Source organism: Vipera ursinii (assembly GCF_947247035.1).
Source record: "Vipera ursinii genome assembly, chromosome: 1".
In the NCBI taxonomy this organism is placed as follows: Eukaryota; Metazoa; Chordata; class Lepidosauria; order Squamata; family Viperidae; genus Vipera; species Vipera ursinii.
Genome location: NC_139512.1, coordinates 112,180,677 through 112,192,857, shown reverse-complemented (window position 1 = coordinate 112,192,857; position 12,181 = coordinate 112,180,677). Strand labels below are relative to the sequence as shown.

Below are 12,181 nucleotides of genomic sequence, written 5' to 3'. Positions count from 1 at the left end.
GGATACAATCCCCAAAATGACAGAATGATCTCACTTTGAATCCAAGGCAAACCATTCAATATCACAATAGTCCAAGTCTATGCCCCAACCACCAGTGCTGAAGAGGATGAAATTGACCAGTTCTATGAAGCCCTACAGCACCTTATAGAACTAACACCAAAAAATGATGTCCTTATCATCATGGGGATTGGAATGCTAAAGTAGGAAGCCAAAAGATAACCGGAATAACAGGCAAGTTTGGCCTTGGAGTATAAAATGAAGGAGGGCACAGGCTGATAGAATTATGTCAAGAGAATAGGATGGTCATAGCAAACACTCTTTTCCAACAACCCAAGAGACGGCTCTACACATGGACATCACCAGACAGTCAATACACAAATCAGATTGACTATGTGTTCTGCAGCCAAAGATGGAGAAGCTCTACACAGGCAGTAAAAGCAAGACCAGGAGCTGACTGTGGCTCAAACCATGAGCTTCTCATTGCAAAATTTAGGCTTAAATTGAAGAAAGTAAGGAAAATCACTAGGCCACTCAGGTATGAACTAAATCATATCCCTGTTGAATATACAGTAGAGGTGACAAATAGATTTAAGGAATTAGATCTGATAGACAGAGAAATGGACGGAGGTTTGCAACATTGTACAAGAAGTAGCAATTAAATCCATCCCAAAGAAAAAGAAATGGAAAAAAGCAAAATGGCTGTCTGAGGAAGCTTTGCAAATAGCTGAGGACAGGAGGGAAGCGAAAGGCAAGGGAGACAAAGAAAGATACACCAATTGAATGCAGAATTCCAGAGAATAGCTAGAAGAGATAAGAATGCCTTCTTAAATGAACAGTGCAAATAGAAGAAAACAATAGAATAGGGAGGGCCAGAGATCTCTTCAAGAAAATTGGAGAGATGAAGAGAACGTTTCATACAAAAATGGGCATGATACTGTCACCCTGCCTGTTTAACTTATATGCAGAGCACATCATGAGAAAGGCAGGGCTAGATGAATCAAAAGTTGGAATTAAGATTGCCGGGAGAAATATCAACAACCTAAGATATGCAGATGATACCACTCTAATGGCAGAAAGTGAAGAAGAACTAAAGAGCATCTTGTTGCGGGTGAAGAAGGAGAGTGCAAAAGTTGAGTTGAAACTAAACATTAAGAAAACCAAGATCATGGCATCCGGCCCTCTCAATTCCTGGCAAATAGATGGGGAAGAAATGGAGGTAGTGACAGATTTTATTTTCCTGGGCTCCAAGATCACTGCAGATGGAGACTGCAGACAAGAAATTAAAAGATGCTTGCTTCTCGGGAGGAAAGCCATGGTAAATATAGACAGTACACTAAAAAGCAGAGACATCCCTTGCCAACAAAAGTACGTACAGTATAGTCAAGGCTATGGTTTTCCCAGTTGCAATGTATGGCTGTGAAAGTTGGACCATAAGAAAGGCTGAGCACCAAAGAATTGAAGCCTTTGAACTATGGTGCTGGAGAAAACTCCTGTGAGTCCCTTGGACTGCAAGGTGATCAAACCGGTCAGTCCTAGAGGAGATCAAACCTGACTGCTCTTTAGAAGGCCAGATCCTGAAGCTAAAACTCAAATATTTTGGCCACCTAATGAGAAGGAAGGACTCACTGGAGAAGAGCCTAATGCTGGGAAAGATTGAGGGCAAGAAAAGAAGGGGATGACAGGACTTCCGGTGGCGACGCGACGCCGAAGACAGCCGTCTCCGGGCTGCCCGCTCCGCAGCTGTGTTTTTTCCATCGTAAACAGCGCCAATCAGCTGTTTAGATGGATTTGAAGCCCCCTCCTCGGGAGAAGAGGAGGGGGTGAGGCCCCAGGTAGGGGTTGAGCTCTCCAGGGCCGCCTGAGCTGAGAGTTTGGGCGGCTGAAGGATTGAGCCCCCCCGAAGCCTGGGTTGCTCCGAGCTGCGCAGCGTCTCTGCTCCGTGATTTTTGGAGCAGAGCCAGGCGTTAGCAACCACCCCTGCCAAAAGGAAATACTTTTGAGTATCAAGATGCAGGCAGAGCGGTACAGGAGGTCAAGGTGATGTGGACTTTTAGCTTTACTCTCTAGCTCAATGGATTTTATAGCTTTAAAGTGAAAGTGCGCAATAAGTGAAAGTGGGGAAAGATGGCGGCCAAGATTTCTAAAGCTCTTCGGAGTGCGGGGTCTTCCCCGGTGCAACAGACCTCGTTGCAAGCTTTGCTTCCTCCTGCATTTCCTCCAGCACTGACGCTTAAGGAATTACAAGATGCCCTTGAAAAGCATTCACGGTTAATGTCTGATATGATGGATGAAAAGTTGAAAAAGCTGGAGGAGAAATTGGAGAAGAAGATGGAAGAGAAGTTTAGAGCAATGAGGGTAGACATGTTGTCTATGATTGAAAGTGTAGCTGAATGTGTGCAACAGCTGGGTGAAAAAGTGGAGGATCTCAGTCAAAAGAACTCTATATTAGAAGCAAAGGTATTAGAGGATGAAAATATAAGGGACAAAATGGACGGAGAATTGAGCCTTGTTCAGTACCAACAGATGCAGTATGCTATTAGAATTAGGGGTTTAAAGGAGAATTCTAAAGAAGATTTAAAAGCAGCTGATCTCTGAAGCTTTGGAACCGGTATTGGGCCAGCCAGCATCTGAAATTGAGGGAAGTATGGATAAAATTTTTCGTGTAAATTCATGGATTGCAAGACAGAGGAAGTTACCCAGAGATGTGGTGGTCTATTTTACAAAGAGAGTAATTAGAGATGAAGTCATTCAAGCTGCTTATGATACTAAATTGGTAGTTGCTGAGCAAGAAGTTTTGGTTTTAAAAGAGATTCCTCCAAAGATTTTAAGGAGAAGGAAAGATTTTGCATTTCTTGTACAGGAACTTAATGTGATGTCAAGTTTAGATGGGAGATTCCAGTTGGACTGGTGGTGATGCACGAAGGTAAAAGACATCGTTTGGCTACTGTGGCCCAGGCACGTGATTTTTATAGCAATGTGTTAAAAGCAACCCCCCTATCACTTCTGGAAGCTGCAAAGGGATATGGCGAGGGAAAGCCTCAAGATGTTGCAGATAGACAGACAGAGGAGAACGGTGCTGGAGGGGATCAAGTTACAGCCTCATCGGTTGCTGCTGGAGAGCAGAGGATGACGCGTGCCGCCCTAAGACGAGCGAGACGAGAGCAAGAGCAAGATAAGCAGAAAGTTATGGAACCTCCAAAGCGTACTTATAGTGAAGCTGTGGGAAGGGCGCGGTCCAAAGAAGATACAGGGGTCATTTCAGACGTGCTCCAAAAGCTTTGGAGTGTCAAGATTGGTGACTAAATCTCTAATTTAGAATGTCAATGGATTAAATTCATCATAGAGGTGAAAGAAAGTTTTTCAATATTTAAAACAATTTAAGACTGATGCTATTTGTTTGCAAGAAACGTATATTAGGGTTATGGACTAAAAGTATTTATTGAATTTAAGATTGGAATGCAAGCTCCTAATCAATAACAAGTTGATTTTTCTTAACTTACTACATATAAAGGTTACTTAATTGGATTATAAATTTTTTAAATTTTTTATTTTATTTTCATTGGAGATTGGAATGGTGTCCTAGACGTATAGATGGATAATCTGGAACTGTGAGACATTTGGTGTGATATATGCAAGAACTATTTTTGATCATAGTTCAGTTTGGTTGGAGATTAATAAGGTTAATAGAGATAGGCGCTTTTGGCACGTAATTGAGAATTTGTTTAGAATTTAGAGAAATGTGGGAGAATGTAAATAGTAGATGAAATTTTTTTTCTTTTTTGAAATTAATATGAATAAGGATTGGGATTAAGAAATTTTATTTAGTATTTGAGTAAAGTTCCTTTTCTGTTTTCTTTCATTTTTTTCTTATCTGTAATAGTAATATTGTTTGTAATCATTTTACATGAGCTAGAGGGTGATAGAATTAATAGTTTATTGTGATAGCATATGGATGCTTATGTTTGTTTTTCTTTTTTATACCCTGTATTTAGCTCTGGGAAGTCGGGGGGGGAGGAGGGAATGGGGGAGAGGGATAGGGAGGGTTAGATAGGGGTGGGGGAGGGGGGGATTAAAGTTAAAATGTACTGTAAAACTTTTTAAATAAAAAAAGAAGGGGATGACAGAGAATGAGGTGGCTGGATGGCATCACTGAAGCAGTAGGCGTGAGCTTAGATGGACTCCAGAAGATGGTAGAGGACAGGAAGGCCTGGAGGAACATTGTCCATGGGGTCACGATGGGTCAGACACGACTTCGCAACTAATAACAACAACAAGTGAACAACTGAAGAGAAAGTCCAGTAAGTGATAACAAGGTGATATTATCTACTGAAATAACAAAAAAAAATTGCTGTAAATTTCAAATAAAAATTGCCACAAACGGTAAAAAAGCATCTGAGAATGCCCAAAGCTAATAGACCTGTACATCTGAAAAGCCCAGCTGCAGATTTTTTTAAAAAAATCAGAGTAATTGCTGTCATATCTCCAAATTGCTTAATGAAGATTTATAAACTACTGAGCTTATTCCCCTATGAACAGATCCCAGAAAAGTTAATCTTTGGCCAGATTCTCAGTGTTTAACAGCTAAGAAAGTATCTTCGCAGTGAGAAGGGATGCAGATCTCATATCTCCTAGCAAACTATCTTATTGCCCTTTTGACTATAATCACAGATAAAAATCTATCTCAGAAAACACAAGGAAGTAAAGATAATGTGGTTATATATCACAACTTTAACTGCCTTTTCATAGATAATTTTCTAGAACTCAAGAGAAATTTACATATATCAAACTAAAAAAAAACATGATTGCTCACCAGAGTCTTTCTACTTTGCAGTCTGGATGTTGGAGCCCCTCACACAGCATTTGGAATGCTTGGTCCTTTTGATGTATTAGGTACATCAGTAACTCTTTTATTCTCTGTTTTTTCATTAATATTTCTGCAACATGACTGCTGCAGGGTTCAGTCATAAACTCTTCACTGAGCCTAGAAAAAGATTTCAAAAAATTAAAAGTACTTCTTAAGAGATAAGCATGGACTATATCATTGTAGGAAGTGAAGAGGCTATGGATATTTATGGCAACTGAACTGCTTCTCCATGGGTATATTTCCAGAAAACAAATAGTCAAGAGAAAGCAACATATATTAAACTGAAGAAGAAACAATGATCACTTACCATAGTTTTTCTACTCTACAATCTGGGTATTGGAGCTCCTCAAACAGCCTTCCTACTCTTCTGTCATTTTGACTGAACACCCACAACTTTAAATCTCTTAATGTCTCCTTTCTTCTGAATACTTCTGCAAGATGTCTGCTGCCAAATTCGGTCATGGCCTCTACACCAACCCTGCAGATATGAATCACAAAAAGTACAATTATTTCTTGAAAAGAACATAAACATAAACGTTCAGTTCTTCAAGGAACTGAAGGGAATATGGATGTTTGCTGATAATGGATCTGCCTCTCTGAGGATACATTTCCAGCAGATAAGCAGGTACTTTTACTTTTGGAAAAATGACAAACATTGGTGATATCAATATCAATATTGATATTTATAGTTTTAGGGAGAATTTTCTTGTTGTTGTTGTTAGCTGCGAAGTCGTGTCCGACCCATCGCGACCCTATGGACAATGTTCCTCCAGGCCTTCCTGTCCTCTACCATCTTCTGGAGTCCATTTAAGCTCACGCCTACTGCTTCAGTGACTCCATCCAGCCACCTCATTCTCTGTCGTCCCCTTCTTCTCTTGCCCTCAATCTTTCCCAGCATTAGGCTCTTCTCCAGTGAGTCCTTCCTTCTCATTAGGTGGCCAAAGTATTTGAATTTTAGCTTCAGGATCTGGCCTTCTAAAGAGCAGTCAGGGTTGATCTCCTCTAGGACTGACTGGTTTGATCGCCTTGCAGTCCAAGGGACTTGCAGGAGTCTTCTCCAGCACCATAGCTCAAAGGCCTCACTTCTTTGGTGCTCAGCCTTTCTTAAGGTCCAACTTTCACTGCCATACATTGCAACTGGGAAGACCATAGCCTTGACTATACGCACTTTTGTTGACAGGGTGATGTCTCTGCTTTTTAGTGTGCTGTCTAGATTTGTCATGGCTTTCCTCCCGAGGAGCAAGTATCTTTTAATTTCTTGGCTGCAGTCTCCATCTGCAGTGATCTTGGAGCCCAGGAAAATAAAATCTGTCACTACCTCCATTTCTTCCCCATCTATTTGCCAGGAATTGAGAGGGCCGGATGCCATGATCTTCGTTTTCTTAATGTCAAGTTTCAACCCAACTTTTGCACTCTCCTTCTTCACCCGCAACAAGAGGCTCTTTAGTTCTTCTTCACTTTCTGCCATTAGAGTGGTATCATCTGCATATCTTAGGTTGTTGATATTTCTTCCGGCAATCTTAATTCCAATTTTTGATTCATCTAGCCCTGCCTTTCTCATGATGTGCTCTGCATATAAGTTAAATAGGCAGGGCGACAGTATACAGCCTTGCCGGACTCCTTTCCCAATTTTGAACCAATCAGTGGTTCCGTGTCCAGTTCTCACTGTTGCTTCTTGGCCCACATATAGGTTTCTCAAGAGACAAATAAGATGGTCTGCTACGCCCATCTCTTTAAGAACTTGCCACAGTTTGTTATGATCCACACAATCAAAGGCTTTAGCATAATCAATGAAGCAGAAGTAGATGTTTTTCTGGAACTCTCTAGCTTTCTCCATGATCCAGCGTATGTTGGCAATTTGATCTCTGGTTCCTCTGCCTGTACTTCTGGTAGTTCTCGATCCACAAACTGCTGGAGTCTAGCTTTTAGGATTTTAAGCATAACTTTACTAGCATGTGAAATGAGTGCAATGGTGCGATAGTTTGAACATTCTTTGGCACTGCCTTTCTTTGGAATTGGAATGTAAACTGATCTTTTCCAATCCTGTGGCCACTGTTGAGTTTTCCAAATTTGCTGGCAAATTGAGTGTAGCACTTTTACTGCATCGTCTTTTAAGATTTTGAATAGCTCAGCTGAAATACTGTCACCTCCACTAGCTTTGTTGTTGCTCAGCTTTTCTAAGGCCCACTTCACTTCACATTCTAGGATGTCTGGCTCGAGGTCAGTGACCACCTCATTGTGATTATCAGGGACGTTAAGCTCATTCTTGTATAGTTCTTCTGTGTAATTTTGCCACCTCTTCTTAATCTCTTCTGCCTCTGTTAGGTCCCTGCCGTTTTGGTCCTTTATCATGCCCATTTTTGCATTAAACATTCCCTTCATCTCTCCAATTTTCTTGAAAAGATCTCTGGTCCTCCCTATTCTATTCTTTTCTTCTATTTCTTTGCACTGTTCATTTAAGAAGGCATTCTTATCTCTTCTAGCTATTCTCTGGAATTCTGCATTCAATTGGGCATATCTTTCTTTTTCTCCTTTGCCTTTCGCTTTCCTCCTTTCCTCAGCTATTTGCAAAGCTTCCTCAGATAGCCATTTTGCTTTCTTGCATTTCTTTTTCTTTGGGATGGTTTTGGATGCTACCTGTTGTACAATGTTGCGAACCTCTGTCCATAGTTCTTCAGGCACTCTGTCTATCAAATCTAATTCCTTAAATCTATTTGTCACCTCTACTGTATATTCAACAGGGATATGATTTAATTCATACCTGAGTGGCCTAGTGCTTTTCCCTACTTTCTTCAGTTTAAGCCTAAACTTTGCAATGAGAAGCTCATGGTCTGAGCCACAGTCAGCTCCTGGTGTTGTTTTTACTGACTGTATAGAGCTTCTCCATCTTTGGCTGCAGAGCATATAGTCAATCTGATTTCTGTGTTGACCGTCTGGTGATGTCCATGTGTAGAGCCGTCTCTTGGGTTGTTGGAAAAGAGTGTTTGCTATGACCATCCTATTCTCTTGACAAAATTCTATCAGCCTGTGCCCTGCTTCATTTTGTACTCCAAGGCCAAACTTGCCTGTTATTCCGCTTATCTTTTGGCTTCCTACTTTAGCATTCCAATCCCCCATGATGATGAGGACATCATTTTTTGGTGTTAGTTCTATAAGGTGCTGTAGGGCTTCATAGAACTGGTCAATTTCATCCTCTTCAGCACTGGTGGGTGGGGCATAGACTTGGACTACTGTAATATTGAATGGTTTGCCTTGGATTCGAACTGAGATCATTCTGTCATTTTGAGGATTGTATCCCAGTATTGCTTTTCCTACTCTTTTATTGACTATGAAGGCTACTCCATTTCTTCTGAGGGATTCTTGCCCGCAGTAGTATACCTGATGGTCATCTGAATTAAATTCACCCATTCCTATCCATTTTAGTTCGCTGATACCTAAGATATCGATGTTCAGTCTTGTCATCTCTTGTTTGACCACATCCAGCTTTCCTTGATTCATGGATCTTACATTCCAGGTTCCTATGGAGAAAAAATCTTTACAGCATCGGACTTTCCTTTCACCACCAGACATATCCACAGCTGAGCGTCCTTTCGGCTTTGGCCCAGTCGCTTCATTCTTTCTGGCGCTACTAGTACTAGCCCTCTGCTCTTCCCCAGTAGCATATTGGACGCCTTCCGACCTGAGGGGCTCATCTTCCAGCGTCATATCGTTTTGCCTTTTGGTACTGTCCATAGGGTTTTCATGGCAAAGATACTGGAGTGGGTTGCCATTTCCTTCTCCAGTGGATCACGTTTTGTCAGAACTCTCTGCTATGACCTGTCCATCTTGGGAGGCCCTGCACGGCATAGCTCATAGCTTCATTGAATTACGCAAGCCCCTTCGCCACGACAAGGCAGTAATCCATGAAGGGGAGAATTTTCTTAAGATGATATTAATTTAACTGTATTACATATAATGAGGGAATGAATGGAATAATGCTTTTAAATATTATTATTATTGTACATTCTTTATTTATTGATATTTAATTCATCTACTGTGTCTTTTCCCGCTTTTATTTTTGTGTAGCCATTTATTCTTTTTTTGGTTTTGATGTTTTAAATAGAGAAATTATTGATTTTCACGTTTTACACATCTGCATAACAGCTATGCTTAGCCTCCATTAAAACCTGGGAGGAGACCCAAGAGAGTGAGGGAGCAGGGCCTCAGTTCTAGAGCTCCTAATCATAACCAGCAACTCTCTGTAAAATGGGGAACTCCTTCAATCTCAAGGAAAAGCACAAAAGAAGAAATACATTAGATTCATTTAAGCCAAACATGCAGGCTTCATAGAATCATAGGGCTGGAAGGGACCTTTGAGATCTTTTAATTCAACTCCTGTCCAAGGCAGAGACAAATGGCTGCCCAGTCTTTTCTTGAACAGCTCCAGTCATGAACCATCAACAGCTCAGGGAGACAAGCTGTTCTACTGATTAATTGTTCTTACTGCCAGTTCCACGCTGGATATCCCTTTAAAGAGCTTCCATTCATTCTTCTTTTTTAAAAAAATGAAAACTTTTTATTAATTTTCCAATATTACAATTATATTTTTGAAAAACAGCATGGTGTCTGAGTTACAATAATTCCATTACATACATATGTGTATTAATACAAATCTCCAACTGTTACAGCCAATATTTCCTCTCTTTTTTCCTTTAATACATACTGTTTCGTTTAAATTAATATACTTCTTATTTCATCCATCAGCTACTTAATAGCTTTCTTACATTTATCAATAATTTTACATGTCTTATTTATTTTGACATTCCATCTTTTGGACCATCAATAACCTTATAAATTTTCCCAGCTTTAGTTTTGCATTAATATTTAAATTAAACATTTAAAATGTATCATTTCCAAATTTGTATATGACCCCAGTTCCCTTTATCACAATTTCCCCCAACCTCTAGTGTTCCAGATACATATCTTGTCTATCTCACTTCCATATCAACAGATTAGTAATACAATGTAATATTCTTATTTTCATTACAATTTCCAAATATTATAGGTTCAATAACCAAGATTTCTCCCATTTCAGCATTTAATACATCCTCTCTCTTCTTCTTTATGTCCACTTTCTCATATTTAAGCTTATAATTTTATTCTTATCACATCAAAACATTAATTAGGTTACATTGCTCTTAACATATGTTTTAATAACCTTTATCTAAACTTTATAAACAACTCAATATCTCAATTTAACTATTAACATTCATACATCTAGATTTTAGTTAGCCAACATTTTTCTTTATCTTCACATCTTAACAATATCTGTTTATCTTTTCTTCCATCTGTTTCTCATTTTGATCTTCGAATTCTTTCTGATTTATATAGAAGGTTTCTTCCTCCATCCATTTTGTCAGATTTTTTTCTGAATCTTCTGTTGTCTGTATTTGTTGGGCACTTAGATCTTCTGTCAAAATATTTAATTGTTCATTTTTTTTCTGTTGTATTCTGTATATAGTTTTTTAGCTGTAGTCAGTGCTTTTTTTCTTTAAAAAAAGGTGCTGGAACTCTCATCTTGGCGGGTGCAGGAGGCGGGGGCAGCGGTGCTGCTGCGGTCACAGGTGCGAGGGGTGTTGGTGATGGGCTGCCCCCTGGGACAGGAGCCGGTACAGCTGGTGCTGTGGGAGCCGTGGGGCCTGCTCTACATGACGGGGCTGCAGGAAATTGGTGGTGACCAGCACCACAACAGTGGAGTATGCGCCCATCTGGAAGCCAGGCACCGAGCACAGCAGCAGCGATACATCCGCACACTCTCGCAAACACTCCCCAGTTTCCCCTTGTACACAGAACATTCAGCAGCAGCCCAGTGTGTTGCATAACACTAACATGAAGATCATCTCCCCGGAAGGTCTCACCCCCTCCATTTTGCGATCCTCTTCTTCCTCCTCTTCATCCACTGCTACCACGTCCTGGCCCTGCTCCTCCGGCTTCTGTCCGGCATCGGTGTTGCACAACTTCCTAAGTGGCGTAGACAGCTACGCCTTGGTAGTGGAATCACCCCACATGTAGAAAGAGGCCTCATCCTCCAGGACCCAGGACGTCAAAAGCGAACAATCTCAGCCCAAGGCCAACCACCTGTTCACCTCAAAGCTGCCCTTGGGGCCCAGCCTAGAACAGACACCTTCGCCCGTAAAAAGCTACGGAGACCAAGACTTTGACCTCCGCTGGGCCGAGGCGGTCCAACCGTTTAGCAGAGAGGACAGGGAAAAATCCAGCCTTCACATCACACACCCCTGGACCCGTCACTGCAAGCCGTTTCAGCCCCTGAGCCGCTCTAGTAAGCTCTTTTCAGTGCAGGAGCTGCGAGTACTCATTTTCTGTGGGAACTACAGTCCTGACGGCATTGAAACCATAACTCCCCCTCTCTCCTCCACGAGAAAGGGATGAAGCTGACCATGTAGAGCACGCCCCGCGGCTCCCACAGCATCAGCTGCTCCGGTGCTGACTCCAGCCTCAGGGGACAACCCGTTGCCGCCACTCCCCGCACCCCCACTCGCAACTGCCCCGCCAGCGATGCCGCCCACCCTGCAGCTCCCACAGCACCAGCCGCTCTGGCGCTGATTCCAGCTGACTCCAGGAATAGGAATCTTCTTTATTGGCCAAGTGTGATTAGACACACAAGGAATTTGTCTCTGGTGCTTAAGCTCTCAGTGTACATACAAGAACAATATCATGGTAAGTTGTAGATGATAAATCATAAGATACAATCATAAATCATAAGATACAAACATCAAGTGATAAATCATAAGATACTAATAGGAGAATGTAGTAGGAAGGATGAGAAAATAAGAGCAATAATAGCAATACAGCCCCACTATAAAATATCTTAAGCATAAGATAGTGCTGAGAGAATTAGGTGTTTAGCAGAGTGATAGCATTTTAGGAGAAGCTCTCCTATTCTATCACTTCTTACAATATTAGACAACACAGTATCAACAATAAAGACCTTCAGGTTTAAGGATTCTAAAATCTCCCAGGACTTGAAATGAACATCTAACATCAGAACCATCATTAAAAATGCACAACAAAGAATGTTCTCCCTGTGTCAACTCAGAAATTAGTATTTCAGTTTGCCCAAAGAGCTGCTGGTACAGTTCTATAGATAAATTATTATCTATCATATAGTCATATAGATGAGCCCCCAGAGCCCTTTTATTTTTGTTGCTCTTCTCTGCACTCTTTGTAGGGTGCTGTATCAAACTTAAGTGATGATCCACTAGGAGGATGGTCCACTAAGATCCCTCTCACACTCACTACTGTTGAGCCAGGTACAGC

General features: G+C 41.2%; 1 protein-coding gene across 1 annotated transcript in view; it reads right to left on the bottom strand.

The window, feature by feature from the left end:
* Positions 1-12,181, bottom strand: part of LOC310632475 (NACHT, LRR and PYD domains-containing protein 12-like) — an 84,289-nt gene that overhangs the window by 35,681 nt on the left and 36,427 nt on the right. The window contains exon 7 of the mRNA XM_083349695.1: positions 4,811-4,981. Coding sequence (XP_083205821.1) covers positions 4,811-4,981 — 171 coding nt within the window. The remainder of the gene's footprint in view (positions 1-4,810; positions 4,982-12,181) is intronic.